This window comes from Solanum dulcamara, chromosome 11 (assembly GCF_947179165.1).
Source record: "Solanum dulcamara chromosome 11, daSolDulc1.2, whole genome shotgun sequence".
Lineage (NCBI taxonomy): Eukaryota > Viridiplantae > Streptophyta > Magnoliopsida > Solanales > Solanaceae > Solanum > Solanum dulcamara.
In genome coordinates this window covers 56,752,379-56,772,116 of record NC_077247.1, presented here as the reverse complement: position 1 = coordinate 56,772,116, position 19,738 = coordinate 56,752,379, and the positions used below count along the sequence as shown (strand labels likewise).

Here is a 19,738-nt window from a genome sequence, read left to right as displayed (position 1 = left end):
ATGGATATTTTCTTAATAGCATGCATGACATGGGATCTAATTTCTATCTGTCATCTAATTTGTTCAAAACCAAGTTTTACTTTAATAAATATAAGCCCACCTACTCTATCAAACAAAGAAGAAGAAAAAACCCGACCAATATTTTAATTACTAAAGCCTTCCTACCAAACTAGATGAAGATTATCTCGAGTCGCACATTTTAAAAATGGTCTATGGAATTTTTTTCAATGAAACGGTGGGAGACTCAATTAAAATTAATGCCTAGCTATATGACAATTGACACGTTATAGCAAATACTTCTTTCGTTTTAATTTGTTTATCTGATTTTGACTTGATATAAAGTTTAGCAAAATAAAAATAACTTTTGAATATTATGGTCTTAAACTAAAGATATGTAAAATGCACTAAAATACTCTTTAATCTTGTAATTTTAAATCTGTCATGTGAAAAATTTAGAACTAAAAAATCATTAAAAAAAAGAAGATATTCTTTTTTAAACGAATTAAAAAGGAAAGCAAAATAAACAATTTGAAATGGAGTACCAATCATCATACATAATCATAGAAGATCGAGTTATAATATTGGTGAGAGTCGAAAGTATGGCGTCGATTGGCACGTGGAAGTTTAGTGCCAATTATGATTAACAATCTACTAATCTATCTTAATCATGTTGCAATTATTAACCCAAAGAAATCTTTGTCTAACAATCTCATCTCCATTTTACAGAACTTATTTGATAGGACTAATATAGAGGTTGATTAAGATTTTCTTTCCTCAAAATTTTACAAAACCAAATATATGAAGATAGAAAAGTCTATCTTTAAAATGGTGCAAGTGAAAATCCAAAAAAAAATAAAAATTCAACGGCACCATTTAGAGTTCGAGAAAACGACAATTTTATGAAATTCCTAAGTTTAATTTGCACATTTTAAACTCCAGAAAATTTTTCTACTTTAACAGATTTGGTTGGAGTTAACCTATAAAAAATTGAATTCCAATGCATTGTGCTTGAGTTCTCGGTGTTTTACCTAGAGATATTTTATCCAAATTTTATTTTCATCGTAAAATATGGCTAAAATAAAGATAATTTTTAAAAGAGAAAAGGCTCAAATATGTCATCGAACTTTGAAAAAAGACTCATTTATACTATCCGTTAAAAGTTTGGCTCATCTATGTCATCGCCGTTTGAAAAAAGGCTCATCTATGCCATTATTTTTTAACTCCAATTTTGCAAAACCACCTAAACAACTTTTAACATTTTTCTATTGGAGTTTTGAATCAAACGTACTTTTTTTGCTTCTTCTTCTTCTTCAAGAACACCAAGATCATATGACGAACACAAAAAATCTAAATTTTCAACTTCTTCAATTTTTCACGAAATCACCTCAAATTTCAATAGTAGCATCTCTTCGAGCTAGATATCAAAACTTAATATCTTTTAAGCATGAATTCAACCTAATCCAAAAGACACACTTAATTTTTTTTCAAAGTTTCAAAACTTTGACCTCATTTAATGGTGGAATTTTCGTCACAATTCCAAATTACTTGAAATTTTGAACGTAGACTCAAAAAATACTATTTTAAAGTTCACTATGTTTATGTTCAAAATATCAAGTGATTTGGAGTTGTGAAGAAAATTCTACCATTAAAAGAGGTTAAAGTTTTAAACTTCAAAAAAAAATTAAGTGTGTCTTGTTGGGTTAGGTTGAATTCGAGCTTAAAATATATTGAGTTTTGATATCTAGCTCGAATGGATGCTACTATTGAAATTTGAGGTGATTTCGTAAAAAATTGTAGAAGTTGGAAATTTGAATTTTTAGTGTTTCTTTTGTTAAAGTTTGATAGCATATTTGAGCCTTTTTTCTTTTTAAAAAAGGTCTAAATTTTAAATAGCTGTCCAAAATGTGTCAATTTTTTCCAAAATAGGAAGGGGCTATAGTATGGGCAGTTGTTTCACAAGTGGGCTATCTAGTTGGTAACGGAGGCCCATCCTATGTAGTAAGCCGAATCTTCAGCTAAGGGCCACTCTAGAAATGCATATATGGATTTGTATTTGGGCCTCTCAGTATTTTGTATCAAAGAGGCCTCAGGCCTGTTAAGTATTGTGGAGCTAAGAACTTCAGGATGATCAATTTTGAAAAAATTACCTAAATACACATCTTATTTTATCATAATCTTTAAAATTTTTATCATTTAAATTTTTTTCAAAAATCCCCTCTCAGATACATAACCCCCCCTCCCCCCATGTATCCGAATGTCTGCTGATGTATCCGGAAGTCCAGTGATGTATCCGAAATCCATAAATTTTAAGGATTTTTTGTAATTTGAAAAAGAGTAGAAAATGATGTAATTAACTCTTACCACTATGAAGTTTATATAAATTATTCATCAATTGGTCTCTTTTTCCAAATAATGAAAATAAGGCCTATTGTGAGTGGGCAAAAGTTATTAGTATAAATTAACCAAATATGATTTATCTACCACGAACAGATGTGGTGCAGTGGATTGGGCTCCTCTTGCTTTAAGCAGGAGCCTTGGATTTGAGCCCGGTGAATAAAAAAAGGGAAACTTACATAAATATACAATATTAAGAAAATATTTACCATTTATAGCAATAAGAAAAAAAAATCAGTGAATACTTATAGTACATTTATAATACAGTTTTAATACATATTGCAGAGAACTATTTATAAAACATATATAATACAAGTTTTATAGATGGATAATACATTTATCACATATTTTAATAGACTTATAATACATTATGTCAGTTTGTTACTATACAAACATAATATATATATTTTAAAACACTTATAATACATTTATATTGTATGCATAATTCACTTTTAATACAAGTGTAGATTTATCATAGTATTGTTATGTTTTGCTATAAATGGTAATAAATAAAAAATATCGTCAAAATCAGTAATTAATTTTTATAAACACTCAATCAAGTAATTTTTTCATAAAAAAAATCATTGGTTGAGAGCACTTTCCCCTTTTCCCGAGTGGAGCCCCATGCGGCACAAATCCAAAATAATCGGCCTCAAATACAAATTGAACACCAAATGAGAAATTACAAAAATATCATTTATCTAGTCATATCTTATAGTCTTATTATATGTACCATATACTTCCGACTACCAATCTGTATTATAGTATTGTATAAAAGCGACAATCATGTAATGTGCGCCCATTTTTCCATTAGATTTAAGTTATATAAACTGAAATACAAATATTTTTCATATGTAATTTGACTAATCATGTCGTCTTAAATATTTTATTTTTCAAATTCCCAATCCAAATTATTGTAGATAGAGTTATCCATACTGTTGATGAATAGAATTTATCCTTGTCTCGTTAGATTAAATTATACGTTATCCTTTATTATTTCTTGTGGAATCCCAAACTCAAATCCTTATTTTGAAAATGAATACAATGACTTACCAACTGTTTTAACAAAGGAGGTTGATTAGCTTTGCAAAACCAGATAAAGCAATGAATGTAATGTTTCACCAAAGAGGAAAATACGAATAAATAAATTAATTATTAAAATATAGAAAAGAAAGCAGAAAAAGGAAAAAAGAAGTTCAAAAGTTACAACCTTTATTAATTGTACAATGATATATTTAGCGTTTTGGAAGAGGACAATTAATTTCTCCCAAATGATGATTACTCTTTTTTGTACAAAGACGAGAAGTAAATTATGCCTACGACAAGAGCTTTCAAACAAATTATGTATATTGTTAAAAATTAAAAAAGAAAACAGTTGCTGTATTTTTTTCATCCTTCTTGTCCATATCTTACTTTAATAAAATCAAATTATTTAGTGGGCAACATCCTAGCTCCTTGTAAGGGGAAAAAAGAAGAAGAGAGGAAACATATATTAGCAGTCTTATATATGTACTTATGCCAAAAAGAATCCCTAATTAACTTATTTGTCAACTTTGAATTTTGCATGTTTTTTAAAAAATAATAATTAATATAAGTATTTTATCATATATAATATCCATATTATATTAATGCATAGTTTTAGGTCATGAAAAATAACTAAGTAGGGAATTAATATTGACCGTAAAATTTTTATATTTTTATTTATTTATTCTTGATAAGTTAAAAACATTAAATAAAAATAAAAAATTATTTTTTTGCAGTAAACAAATAAAAATAAACAGAAGTAGTATATAGTACTTGTCCTTGAGTTGACTATTTGACCATGGATAACGTATAGGCGTCCACATGATGTTTCAATCATGCAATGTTTTGTCTGTCATGATTCTAATTGAAGGGTTAAGAAATATTATAGTCCCTTCAACGAAACCAGCATATATCTATCGTAAAATTAAAAAATTAAAAAATATAGCTTTCAGATCTCGGATTAGGTATAATATTGACTTAACATTTCGCCATCATGGCCAGCAATTTATTATTGGTTTAATTAAGCCTATAACCAATGTTCAATATGTTAACTCAGTAGATTGTGATATTGATCTATAAGGGGCCTCTTTTCGTAAAAAAAATTTAATATATATATATAAATAAAATTAATGTAAATACAATAAATGTTGAATTCTCTTTTTCTTTGTTTGTTTACTTCTTTTTACATATAAAATTCAATTTTGTTTTGCGTTGTTCTTGAATCTCGTGATTGTAAATTTTTTAATTATTATTTAACTATGGTTGGTGTGGCTGCCATATGCGAAACCTTGCAAACCACATGCCAAAAGAATCAATGTGGGAATCCTAGCTTTACTAGTTTCTCGATCTAGTGGGCCTAATGTTTTACACTAATATATGGTTAACTTTTCCTTTTCTTTTTGGACGATCGCAAAAGGCAACCTTCTGCATGTTAATTGCGTACTGATTTTAAATTGTGAGGTTTTCTCAATTCTTATGACATATAAATTCTCTTGCAATTTCTTAGTCGCTATTCCTCTCTGATATTTGGTTTTATGGACTATCTATTATAAATGCAACAGAAATAATACCAGTAATATATATTTAATTTAATTTCACAAATAAAATATGTAGATGACAAAGCGTATGCACACATTTAGTTATATGAATATTTTTCAATGAAAATCAATAAAAGAGATTATTAATAAGTAAATCATATGAGATCTTTTGTATTTTTTGCATTGAAATTTATTGATTATAGTGTTATATATATATATATATATATATGAGATCATATATTTTCTCCTTTATATGATCAATAGTTTTAACAATATCATAATGATTATATATAACTTGGATTAGATCCATTCAAAATGTTCTTTTCTAACTACTGCGACGTGTATTGTCTGAAACATGTTTATACATATGCTTTTCATCAGTTTTCCTTCTAGTGATGAGTGATCAAAGTATAGCACCCATGATTGCCCCTTTTCTTTTCTTTTTTAATTTTCTTTTGTGTAGGGTTAAGTTTGAAGATTAGCAGCCCACAGAATTGTTTGGAAGAGCACACCACTTGCTGGTCCGAATTTCCAGCTGTCTCCATGTAACAGCAGCCTTTAGTTTTTTTCCATTAACGATCTCTTATTTTAGTTAGAGTATGAACTTAATTAAGGACAACCCTATTTAATCGATCAACTAAAAATAATCACATTCGATAATTAAATATACAAAAAAATAATATAGTATTATATTTTATATGGAAAAATATAATGTATACAGAGCTAAAGTGGACTAAAAAGCGAGACACAATCCAACATGTTCCAATTTTTACTAAATCTTTAATTTTTACAAGATTATTCGTGGATCGATCATTTTGAGCTATAATCTCCCGCTCACGTTTTAGATGGACTAAAATTATTTTAGCAAAAATAGGCTAAACTAATAAATAGACGGGTCAATTGAACAGGTCGTGCAGGTCATTTCTCATGGCGGCCAATGTAATAGACAGTACTGCCAGCAGTATCCTGTCTCTTTCATAAATTAAAATTACGACTTGAGTTTTTCTTTCGATTTCATGTTCAACTTCTTCTGTTACGTAAAAAAGATTCTTTGGCCAACTGGCTTTCTATATATTCTGTTCCTTATATAATACTTTTCTCTCAATCAAACATTTGCATACCCCATTGTAATTTGAGATTCATTAATATTATAGCCAGAGAAATGGGTCGTCTAAATCTTCTTATGTCAGTATTATTATCAATTTTTTCAGTTAGTATTGTGTTGATGCCTAACTTGGCATCTGCACAATTGAAGACCAATTATTACGCCAATACTTGTCCTAATGTTGAATCCATTGTTAGAAATGTTGTAAATCAGAAATTCAAACAAACTTTTGTTACTGTCCCTGCTGTTCTCCGTCTCTTCTTCCACGATTGCTTTGTTGAGGTACGTACGGGTATGTGAATTTCTAATCGTGATATTGCTGAGAGTTACGTTTAATTTTCTAATTGGCTAAATTATTATCGATATATGTGTTTGTTGGAACTAGGGATGTGATGCTTCAGTGATAGTATCATCTACACCAGGGAACACAGCTGAGAAGGATCATCCAGATAATCTTTCATTGGCAGGAGATGGATTTGATACTGTGATTAAAGCCAAAGCCGCGGTTGATTCAAACTCGCGTTGTAGAAATAAAGTTTCATGTGCTGACATTCTCGCCTTAGCCACTAGAGACGTCATTCAGCTGGTTCGTATATATATATATATATATAATTATTTTTTAGACTATATGATAAAAGTTATTATCACTTGTATTTATATAGATATTGACCTCATTTGTCACACGCTTGTAGTCTGGAGGACCGTGGTATCCAGTGGAATTAGGAAGACTAGATGGGTTCACATCAAAAGCATCCAACGTGGAAGGAAAGCTACCAAAACCAACATTCAATCTCAATCAACTCAATTCCATGTTTGCCTCTCATGGTTTAACTCAGGCTGACATGATCGCCCTTTCTGGTAATTCTACTATAACTTTCTTGATATTACTATTAATTAAACACACACCAATTAATTGTTATATTTAGTAATTGATCTAGCTAGCTGTTTTGAAAATTCTGTTTTCAACATCAGGAATTAGCGCATAGATTTTTACACAAATATATATAAATAGGTTTTTTTCACTAAAGCAAATGAAAGATAGGTAAGGTAGTAGTATATTATATTGAATACTCAAAAACACCTTATATTTAGGTTCTATCCTAGCTGGAGTGAATTTTTATCATTTTTCATTTGACCTTTTGCTTTTTAGCACGTGTGATTGATCCAGACGTAAACATTTCTCAATTATTTTGTTCACATTATTCTTCAGCCAGCTCAGTAGACAAAAGGAAAAAAAAAGTTCCGATATTATTATGAGAATCTTCCACAATGGAATAATTTTATATGCATGTGCTGCTTCATGTAATGTTTTCGAGTAACTAAAATCTGTCATTTACATAAAAAAAATAAATAATGAAGATGATTTTTTCAGATTTCTTACGTGTAAAAAGAGCATAAATTTTTTCTCATGTTGAATTCTTGGTTATATTTGAAGCGGCACATTCTGTTGGGTTTTCTCACTGTGGCAAGTTCTCCAATCGAATCTACAACTTTAGCCCTCAAAATCCAATAGACCCAACCCTTAACAAGCAATATGCAACCCAATTACAAGGGATGTGTCCAAGGAATGTTGACCCAAGGATAGCCATCAACATGGATCCCAAAACTCCCAGGACCTTTGACAATAATTACTTCAAAAATTTACAGCAAGGTATGGGCCTATTCACATCGGATCAAGTACTCTATACAGACAAGAGGTCCAAGGGAACTGTGGATCTTTGGGCCAGTAATTCCAAATCATTTCAAAATGCATTTATAACTGCAATGACAAAACTGGGCCGAGTTGGTGTGAAGACCGGCAGAAACGGAAATATTCGGTTTGACTGTGGAAGAATGAATTGACCGGACCTTTTGCACAAATGGCCTTTTTTGAGGCCACTATTTAAACGCAAAAATTAGTTCATTGAGTGTTAACAAGTATAGAATTTATTTTGTATTTTTTTTTTGTGGGATGGTGAGGCCTGAATAAGGAGACTTGACTTGAACCTTCCACTGTTAATATGCAAAATAACAGTCCCATTGTGGGATGTGTAACTGTTGAATAAAAACTGTGTGAAATCCATTTTGCATATGTTTCAAATGTTGATAAGTTAGTGCTAAATGCCAATGGCCCCAAGGGCTTTACGGTCAAAAGAAATGTCTAATTAAATTAAATTAGTGACCTTTACAAGAGTATCTTTTGCTTTCCATGCAATGCAGTACCGATGTGATATGTATGATTATTGATATACAACTGACCTTCGAGATAATTATATATATTAGAGTTTTTCACATAATAATCTAAGCATTGGCGCACTACCTTACAAAGACTTCTAAAATGCTAGACTTCAAACTTGTTGGCTTTGGATTTTTGTACAAATTTAATAATTGAAGATTCCATATGTATCACAATCATATCCAATTAGTATAACTTTCTTATAGCATGGAATAAATTCATGCCAAAAGTTCACATCAATCTATTTACTACGCCATGTTTTAAACGGCAAATATATATGATAGGCACATAACATATACTAATATATAGGTTCATCACCTCCATTCTTCTAATGTCATGTTGTCTTTTACAATATGATAAATTATCAGGAAATTTACTTTTATCACTACAACTAAAACAACTTTTAGCGGCAATACATAAGTCCATTAACAAAGAGTACTAAAATCTTTACCAGTATTAGTTAATTGTCATTGAATCCAATGTCGCTATAGGCTTTAGGAACATTTATAAAGAGTGTTAATTTGCCTCTAAATAAATATATTTAGAGAAGATTAGGCTATTATCGTTAATTAATTATCACTAAAAATCATTTTTAACGTAGTGTATAAAAATGACCACGCTCACTTATTTATTTTCATCACTTAACGATGGAGAAGTAACAATTTTGGAAGACAAAGAGAGCAAGTTAACGAATACCTGGACTAGAGCTTGGGCGACCAACAAAAAGGCTCTTCAAAATTTTCTTAAGTTTTGGCTGTTGAGGTGTCACACAATTTATTTTTAGATGATCAGAGAAGGACATGGAATGTTTATTTTATATTTTAAAAAAGGCATGGAATATTAAACAACTAAACAAACAGAATTAACAGATCTCATTGTTGTCAAATTTATATCGAAATTTCTAGCAACAGGTGATCTCTCTCTCTTTGAACAGCTTACAAAATCAGTTCTGTTTAGGCAACCGTTTATTTGCACCAAAAATGGGCAATATTGTAAAGCCATTCATCGTTTCGCGCGTCAATTTAATCCAGGAAATTATTTAGGTAATTAATTGGTTGGTCAATGTAAGTAAATTGATGATAGAGTATTACTATATCAAAATAATCATTCATAGAGAGTAAATTAACATAATTCATAGAATATGATCATGACAGTCATATTTTTTCTTCCGAATAAAAGGACATTCTACGATAAAATTGATATACTTGATGAAAAATGCAAAATTAAAGGCTTCTAGGCTCTAGCTCGTCAAACAAATGAAAAAGTGCTACATAAAGAAATCAAAGTGTAGTCACCCTATCTTTTAAGTGCACCAAAATAATCATGCATCTAAATTATAAATCACAAGTTAGTAGCTTAATTAGTTTTCAAACAAATCCTCTAAATTAAGCCTTAAGGTTGTTTCCACCAAAAAAAAAGGGACAGCTCATGTCTTTTTATTAGAACTTCAATTCCACGTGATGGGGAGCCTTGGAGTAACTGGTAAAGTTGCTGCCATGTGATCAGAAGGTCACGGGTTCAAGTCTTAAAAACAACCTCTGGCAGAAATGCAAGGTAAGACTGTGTACAATAAACCCTTATGGTCGGGTCCTTTCCCGAACCTGAAGAACTAAATAAATCTAGAGATCATTAGATGACAAAAATTAAATAGATACTTAAAAAATATGAGGGGTTGAGGATCGCTCACTTTGTAAGCTCTCTGCTTTCCACAATTGAGACGATGTATTCAAACTCCATCACAACATAGCATCTTCCTCCCCCCTCTCCCTTCCCCGCCCCTAATGACATACCAAAAAACTAAGAATATGCGATCTTATTTTGTAAGGTCAGCTTTCTTCCTATATTTAAGCCAATTAACTAAGCTCATCATATTCATCACGAAGAGAAAGAGCGATATCATGAATACTAATTACTAATTACTAATCAAGAAGATTGGATCGAGATAAAATATAACGAAAATTAATACTAAGCCAAATGAAATTAACTAGCTAAAGAGAAACCCAAGCAGTAGCAAAGACAACATTATGTCCTTTCCATGTAAGCACAAGATCTTCGTCATCCCTCTTTAGCCCCCAGCCAGCTGCATGCTCATCCAGCATGTTCTTCACTTCCGTAACTCCCTCTTCACTAAATCCACTGTTCCTGAAATTTTCATTTCTCATACGTTGCACCCACTGACTCTTCGGCTCCAGCCTTTCGAGTCGTTGTAGACCCTCCTGAGCTATCACATTCTCAATTTTCCAGCAAATATCCGCTTCGTACCACTGCCTTTGCTTGCTCCCTCGTGGAAGAAACGTATCCACAGTATCATAAGGTATCCATAAATAATTAAACGCGGACCTTAATCTGCAGACGAGATTATTAGACGTGAAATCCGCGTCTTCGTCCACTAACACAACAATCGTCGGGTCCAAATTCCGAATGGCCTTAAGAAACATGGTACGGAATGAATTAGTAGTACACTCCGATGTAAATCGATTGGGCACTACTGTTGTTTCTTCCGGTATGTAATGAAGCATCATGTGACAATTTATTACTAGCGCTTCGCCATTCTCAGGACGTATTAGATTTTGGACACGTAGCTGTTCGATTACATTCGAAAACCCGTCCGATGAACTTGAAGGAATTACTCTAAATTCCATCATCACGTTTCGTGACCTTGCGAAATTTACCAATTTAGCACCTAACTCCTCGTAAGAAAGATCAAGCATTGGCGGTAAATCTTCCGTTGCACCAGCTACCGTTAGTTTGACTAACGGCGGTCCTTCTACTCGAGTAGAAATTGCATCTATAAGTGTGGGAATTTGCATGCAATGAGTCAAGCTAAAATCAACAATGTGAATAATAGAGTAACCTTCCACAGCTTCTAATATAGCTCCATTAGCAGCCGTAAACCCGAATCGATGCCACGGGGTTAAGTCAACGAAACTTGCAAGCTCAATGATGGAGAATTTATGAGTTTCCATTGAATGATTGAGATTGGCAGTGAGTAATTTGCAAGTCCCTATTTTCGCTGCGCGAATAATTAGGGCTCGGAGGAATCCACAAGTGAGTCGTTGGTTCGAGTCACCATCAGGAGGGGCAATATTATTAAGGACCCACAAGATTTGTTGTGCTAAAGTCGCATCGTTGCTCTCGATGGCATTGGCGCAGTGGACTAACAATTGTTCCATGCAATTAGTATCTCCAATATTTCCCAAATTCTTCGATGTGTGAAAACCAGGCCACGGACGCGCATGTTGGATCTGATTATTATTAGTACTAGTTCTATTCTTGTTCATCAATATCAAACTCGAAAACGGTGAAACTTGGGGTGGTAAACTCTCAGTAAATTGCATCATGAAAGGAAGGAATTAGAGAAAAGTCTATCGCCAATTGAACTGGTGAATGGGCTTATTAGATTTGGTTTTTTTTTTTTTAAGGAAATAAGAAGAGAAGACAAGAGAAAAAGACTAGACTAGTAGTAGTGGTACCTGGCCAATATTATAGGGAAGCGATCCATTATTGGTTTGCTGCTGCCTATAGAGAACTTTTTGCAATATTCTGGAAATGAATCAACTATAATTGACTGTTCAACTTTTTGGTTTCAATTGTAAAGTGACTGGTGAGGAAAATCTCTATATATCTCGGCTCGGTGCGGTTAAAGTCAAATTTGGGCAAAAGAGACACTTGGTTGGCATGAATAAGGACTTCTCATAAGGAGAAACTTTACAAAGGCTACAAAACGGATTAATAGCACTGCATCTTCTTTACCAGAGACAGAGAGAAAAAGAGAGAGAGAGAGAGAGAGGAGTAAGAAAAATTAAAGGTGGCTGATGGCTGGGATTTCTGATGGATTTTGGGGACATGTGAAGTAGCCGGCCAAGGAGTTGTCAATATGTGGAAGTTGGGATTTTGTCACGTAATGTACTGAGGGGGAAGATTGAAGTCAGTTAGTTTTGGCTCACTCACGGGTTTATCATCATCATGCACAAATCATTTAGGTCACTTCATATTCCATATATGCACTAGAATTATTTGCACATATATTCCGAGAATAAAACTTTTTTCACTTATTGCTCTTTCAGGTGGGGTAGCCTACATATATATATAAATACATATTTCAAACTTACATCCATTGTCAGTATAAACAAGCTTTTATATATTGCCCTTGGTTTGATTCGATTTTATATTTTATCGATTTGGTTTATTGATTTTTTTTATGTTAAATCAATAATTAAACGAATAAGATATTTTTTATTGGTTTATCAGTTTTTGTCCTAAACGATTTGATTTTCAATTTAATCAATAAGAAAATACTTATAAAATAAATATATGACTTCTCCAACAATAAAGTGCGATCTGACAATAATGTAACTTTATAAAATACTCATAAAAAAGAAACAATAGTAAATATAAGGAAAAGAACTATACAAGTGAAGCACAAATACAAGAACTAGGACAATAATGTGAATTAAAACCTAAAGAAAAAATGTAATAACTAGTAGAGTATTGATATTAATATTTAATATTTATGTAGGGGTAAAGTATATAGTCACTCTTAATAGGGTATCGATTTTCCCAATAACCCAATATTAAAAAATTAAAACCGAACCGATAACCTGATAATTTTATTCTTATAAAATTATTAAAGCTGTTAACCCAATAGCAATGTACCAATAACATCTTCTTCGATTCGATATTTGCACATCCCTACTTTTATACTATCACACCGGCCAAAAAATACCTATAGATAAATCTTCTTAAAATGTAGATAGATTACTTCTACAACATGTACGTACACGTGATCGTATAATGTAACAATCATATATATTGATAGTATCAATAATTTTTTGCACAATTTAATTATCTTAAAAAATTTACAACTAATTACCCATATTTAAAATGTGAAATTTATAATTTTGAAAATAAAATAACTTGATGCTACTATAACGCAAAAGTGGAGTGAAGAAGTAAATTTATTTACACAATCGGTCGATACTAGCTAGTTAAACTCAACTAGTAATGTTGATGGAAATGTTTCAATCCGTGTGTGTATGTGTGCGGTCCACAATTTGCATGTTACGTCCAGGGACCTTGAAGTGACCGTGGAGACAACAGAAATTCTCATGGATGACAAGTCATTATCTAATTTAGCAGATTGATAGTTACTAACAAGTTTAATCTCCACAACATGTATATATACTAAAAGAGCAAAACTAATTTAATGCTCTTGTGGATGAGAACCAATGAGGTTACTACTCTACCAAATTCTTTTATAAAAACTCACGCGGCCTTAAATTAATTAATCTGTTCATTTACAGGAAGCCTATAGGGTTTTTGGGTGATGGTATAAGTTGACACTTGCAACAATTATATTACTCCATCCATCTCAAATTAATTATCTGTTGTATTTCTCTTTTATTAGTTTTTTAAAAAAACATTAATTATGAAGGAACATGACTATGTTACCCTTATTTATGTTTTAAAATACAATGAATAGTTATTCTATTTCTATGTCATCACCGGCCATAATTGATCAACTGTCGTAGTCTTCAAGAACGATTACACTATTTAGGGTAAAATTGGAATAGAATGATTAATTTTATATTGAACATCTAAAATGATATTTTAAAACAAATATTTTAAAAAAAACAATAGATAATTAATTTGTGACGGGGTGGGGGGAGTATTATTTAAATAAAACACATCTTTTAAAGTTGAAACTTTATACCTAACACACGCAATATCACAAACGTAACACTGCTTTCTAAGGAATATAACATTCTCCAAAAACTCAAAACATCCACCAGTACTCTATTCTTTCTCTTCATCTTGAAAACACACACATGCAAAAATATCCAAAAGAGTAGAAACAAATTAGACATCTTATCCAGTACCATTTCCTGATATCCACCAGAAATATGAATCCTGTACTGGCATGCAAGCGACTGAAGAGGACGGCAAATGGGCATGATCATGTGAACATCACTTGGAAACACCAAAGGCTCGAACTTAATTGGGTCCATCTATTCTTCATTTGGATCTGCCTGCACGTGATGCGCTTCCTTTTTCCTCAATATTCTTTCCCCACCTCAAATAGACTACACGACCTTTGCCACTGCACCAACAAAAGCTACATATATATGATATGTCCTTGCCCACGAACGTAACTCCCTCTTTTGCCCCCACTCTTCATCTCAAAATTTATTATGCATGGACTATAACAATTATTGGCAATAGATTTTCCTTTTAGCGGTATACCATTGTATGCAGAGTCGCTAAAGCCTTTAGCAAGATTTATATAGAGGTTTTAAATATTCATATTTATTATTTCCGTTAAATATAATATAACGATAATTATATTAATTATTGCCCTCAAATTCTTTATTTATCGTAATGTCCTAATGTGATGATATGATTTCAAATTTATGAATTCTAAATTTTGTAATGATAATTTTAAGTAATAATAATTGAGTTTGAAATTAAATATTGATACATATAAATTAGGCTCAGGTCCATTTTATCAGGATAGTAGGAGAATCACTCAGTGCAGGATGTCTTGCGTGAGATGAGGTAATGGACAACAAATCAGATAGAAAATGTGGGAAGAGCCACTTATGATACATGAGCACTTTTCTCATAAAGGTATGAACTAAGTCACGGACCCATTAATTTAGACAATAGGAAGAAATTAATTACTTGTCGTACTAATTGTGAACATTTCTCCTCGCCCATGCACCTCAGGCACATTTCTCTGTACATATACATGTATTTTGACTGATCTAGGTTAGAGGACTTGATGGATCACACCTTAAAGATCGGAATTAAGAAGATTGTGAATTTTTTATATTATATAATGATTACAGTGAAATTCAAATACAAGACTGATTTAGGCTAGACGGTAAATGGACTACCTATTCTGACCACGTCAACGTGCAGGACAAAGAGGGGGTACACATAGTCTAGCCAAAAGTAAAAGGCTTAATTAGTTTGTTTGTTTTTTGGTTTCTCACTCAGGGGTAGTTTCCAAATTCGGGTAAGAAATTCGCACCTGACTGTGATAGCCCTCTCGATACCTTATGTTCACTTTGTAACTAGTGGCCGGTTTCCCGTCGCGTCAGCCTTTTTCCAGTGCGTGTCCAGATCTCATGGAGCTCCGATTAAATTTGGATCATGTACTGCAAGACTCATTTGGGGTGGCGCTCCCAACAGAAGTTTTTCCATACCCAGGGCTCGAATCCGAGACCTCTGATTAAGGATGAAACAGTCTCACCACTGCAATACAACCCATATTACTAAGGCTTAAGTAGTTAACATAGTGTACATGTACCATATTGGACTTGTGGTTCTATTAAGGCTTTTATTGCTTCACATACTAATCAAATCGTATATGTTCAACCTCATGATGTATGGATAACTTTAATTAATAAGTGAATTTTAATTCCATCCCTGTGTAGATAATGTGGTAGCTCGTTGTTAACAAAATAAGACTACGATCATTCATCATATCCAACAAGAATTAGTAAGCAATTCCTTAGCATTTCACTCCGTCATGCACCCAATTCCTATATATCCTTGGTGGTGGGGTTGCATAAAATAGTACAATACTTGATTCTTATAACTCTCTTGCCCATGCTACAAAAACTTTCCTGTCTTTTTACCAAAAAGTTAATTAATTTACCCCTGTACCCTCATGCAATGATGCAAAACTTCCCCATCCCCTTCCTTTCAAAAAAATTGTGGGGGGGGTGGGGGGTGGGTGGGTTTCTTTTACAAATATTTTGTCTGGCGGACGAAAAAAATTCACCTGTCGCCTAGTCATATCAATGATTATAAAGGCTAAACTTAGTAAAAAGTAAATTTAGCGTTATTTTTTGTTGTGGAATTTAATTTGTTGAACTAGGTGCAGTGAAAAACAGCCTCCTCCTTTCGAGGGAAACCTTACCTTACAGATAAAAGGTGCTTTGGTTGACATATTTTTAAACATGAAATCACTATTGCCTCTTCAAAAATCTAAACCACTTTTTTTCAAGTTCATGTGCAATTAATTACTAAAATCTTAAATCAAACTAGGTAGGCCGCGTGCTTTGTCGTACGTCAATATTCTCAACCTAACATACCTTGAAGGTGCAAAAGCCCAAAAAAGGACGAGTAAAGAAAGAGAATCACCTTTTGTCTCTTCTTGTCGTCTATCAGTCAATATAATACGTACACTAGCTAGGTCACTCCAAAATTTTCTAAAATCAAAAGAATTCTAGAGTATTACAAGAATTCGAGGAGAAAGCATATACTCCCTTTAGTCCAACAATAATTGTCCATTATTAACTTTATATAGAGATTAAGAAATAATCAATAATAAAAATAATTTTACCAAATTACCATTATTAAATATAATTTTTCTAAATATTAAAAAATGAATAGTATTTCATAATAAGGATAAAATAGATATATTATAATAATTATTTTTTAAATTTATAAACTGAACAAATAAAAATGGACGGGGGAGTAATAATTAAGGAGAATCTAGTAAGATAAATTAAAAAATTAGTGAAGTTTAATATGAATTCCGGAGAACTTTGAGGAGGATTCCTTAACTTTGAGATACAAGAACTAGAAGACACCAATTCAATTCAATGTTAATATAAAGAAAATAAGCTAGAGCATTTGTTTTGGAAGTTGTCAAAAAAGAATCTTCAAGCATCTATGGTCCTCGGGGAGATTTTTATTCCTTAAATAATTAGGACAACAAATCAAACAAAATTGCCTAACTATGAAAGTAAGGAATTGTAAGTTTGTTATGAATTAACTATGTGCTTAAGATACCCTTCTTACGTACGTAATTGCTAGCTTAGCTTGTCTTTTTCCTCGTCTTTTTTTAATGTAATTAACACCCACAGAACTATGACTACTTAAACTAATTAATAATGTATTTGTTTTGGTTAACCAAAGAAGAACTTTCCAAGAAGAGGAGAAGGCCAAAGGAATAGAGACACTGGATCAAATGTTAAAACAAAAGAAAGTTAGTATTACGTTTTGATATTAGTGACGTTTTGACTGAATTGTCCCCTATTTAGTTTTTTCTCACCTAATTTGGATATGCCTATATATATACTGCTAAATTCTATAAATCTGTCCAATCATTATCCAAAGGTTTTGATTCTCTCTGTCTTGAGCTGGCTCAATACGTGCGCTAGATGACGAGGATGGACCATTAATCATGCTAGATCCCGTTTGGATGGGCTTATAAGTATAAATCCTTTTTAGCTTATTGTGGTGTTTTATTACCAACTTAAAATGTTAAATTTAAGTCATAAAGTTCTTAAAATCACCCAAAAATGAAGAGTTGAAAATCCTAACTTTTTTTGGAGGGCTTAAAATCATTTTCATTGACCATGAAAATTACTTTTATATCTCTTATATTTTATTTTAATTCCCAAAGCACCCTCTCAGCTAAAGCTCTAAAATTCACATTTGTTCCTCATTTCTTCAGCAACAACGTAGCCTCCACGATCTTTGTTCATCATCTTCTACAACAGCGCAGCCTCCAAACCCAGTGGTTCAGCTGGTTGGTTCTACAACATTGCAGCTAATAAAAAGGCTTCATCTGATTACTTTGTTTGGGCTGCTAAACAGACTTTCAATCTTGGTGACTATTTGAGTAAGTTTTTTGAGCACCCTTTTTGATTTTTGTTAGTTCTTGATTGATGGGTCTCGTCAAATCTGTATGGCACTTCTATTATTTGATGCTCTAATTAACTTTTTCTAATGTTGCTGAGTTTTCGAGCAATTTTAGGGAGAGAGAGATAGCAGTATGTCTTTGAGAACCTTGAGAGAAGGATTTCTGAAGGTGATGTGTGGTCTATAATCAGGCTGTTAAATGTCGCTGTATTAATTGGCAGTGTTTGGCTAGTCTCCGACTTTTTGCTAGTAAAAATAAATCATTTTGAAAGTTCTCCATTTTTTTATGCTCTGGCTTCAATTAAATACCTCTGATGATAAAAGATAACATGTGAAAATTGTTGTTAACATGCAGAAGTAGCTCTCTAGTAAATCTGAATTATTTTGGATGTTTGTAAACCTGTTGATAGTGCTTTCAGATATTGAACTTGGTGATGTAAAAATTTAGTTATTCCCTCTCTTTTGATTATTCTCCATTTCTTAGTTTTAGGGTATTGACACAATGAAACATATGATTCTGATAGTCTTCAAATTATTCTAACAAAGGTTGAACTTGACCACATGGATGATATTCTTAGTCATATGACTTAATTATTAGTTATGTTGGATTAAATGGGATTGATGACACAACTTAAATATGACTGCTGCTACTGCGGCTACGGCTGATGCTGCTGTTGTGGCTGCTGCTTCCACTTCTTCTTTTGATGTTGCAGAGTTCATGAACGTTAATTTCTCCTTTCTTTAGATTGTTTACATTCAATCATGCCGGAAACTAGTAAAGCACGAAGTAATGCTAAGTGGGATAATGATGCCAACATTAAATTTGTAGATTTGTGTGAAAATAAGATTAGACAAGGACGTAGACCACACACTCATTTAAATAGAGATGGATGGAATAATGTTGTTGAAGAATTTAATAGAGCCATGGAAAGAAACTATGATAAAAAATAAATGAAAAATCATTGGGATAACATGAAAAAAGATTGGATTCTTTTTAAGAAGTTGATGATAGGGGAGACAGGTTTAGGATGGGATGCCACAAAAAATACAATTATGGCAGATGATGATTGGTGGGAGAGAAAAATTAAGGTACATCTCTTATATTTTTCTATATGTCTTTTTTTTCTTTCATTGTTAAATTGCTTGGTTAGTTTAAAGTAGTTTTGATTTTTTTGTTACAGTAGGATGATCGATACAATAAGTTCAGAAAAATAGATCTTTCACTTATATGGTATCGTTATGATGTGTTGTTTTCTGATATTGTTGCTACTGGAGAAAAAGCATGTGCAGCTAATCAAGAACAAATGTCTGATATCGGATTAGATCTTAATGAAGAAGGAACAAATAATATTAGTAGTTATGACAAAGAATGCTTTATCAATCCTAGTGATGAAGGGAATGATGAAAGTGATGATATACAGAATGTGGATTCTATTATGTTTCCTAAGCCGTCACTTAAAAGACGAGGTTCAATTGATGATACTGACACTAGCAATCAAGTCAAAAAATAAGGCAAAATCTGGAGCGGCATCATTGAGAGAGGATATACACTCTGTAATGGAGTTTATGTCTAGTAAAAACACTATTACATTCTCTTCGGTAGATGATCCCGCCATCGATAAATGTATAAATATGTTGGTAAATTTTTCTGATATTCCTGCTGGGAGTGGAAAGTACAACTATGTTTGCAACATGTTTCTTAAGAAGGATGTACGTCAACTGTTGCTTAAGATGGAAACTGATGAAGCTCGAAAATTTTGGTTGGAGTATAACTATCAGTTACACCTTGAGAAAATGGGCTGA

At 32.3% G+C, this 19,738-nt stretch overlaps 2 protein-coding genes and 1 pseudogene across 2 annotated transcripts; 2 read left to right on the top strand and 1 right to left on the bottom strand.

The window, feature by feature from the left end:
• Positions 1-6,051: 6,051 nt before the first annotated feature.
• LOC129874796 (peroxidase 51-like) lies at positions 6,052-8,122 on the top strand. Its single transcript, XM_055950155.1, has 4 exons — positions 6,052-6,342; positions 6,446-6,646; positions 6,753-6,918; positions 7,496-8,122. Exons 1-4 carry the CDS (start codon positions 6,118-6,120, stop codon positions 7,900-7,902), a joined length of 999 nt encoding a protein of 332 aa, XP_055806130.1. The 5' UTR covers positions 6,052-6,117; the 3' UTR covers positions 7,903-8,122.
• Positions 8,123-9,497: 1,375 nt separating this feature from the next.
• LOC129873280 (scarecrow-like protein 32) lies at positions 9,498-12,312 on the bottom strand. The gene has a single exon (XM_055948344.1). It carries the CDS (start codon positions 11,614-11,616, stop codon positions 10,264-10,266), a length of 1,353 nt encoding a protein of 450 aa, XP_055804319.1. The 5' UTR covers positions 11,617-12,312; the 3' UTR covers positions 9,498-10,263.
• A 6,385-nt stretch (positions 12,313-18,697) lies between these two features.
• Positions 18,698-19,738, top strand: LOC129872739 (L10-interacting MYB domain-containing protein-like; annotated as a pseudogene).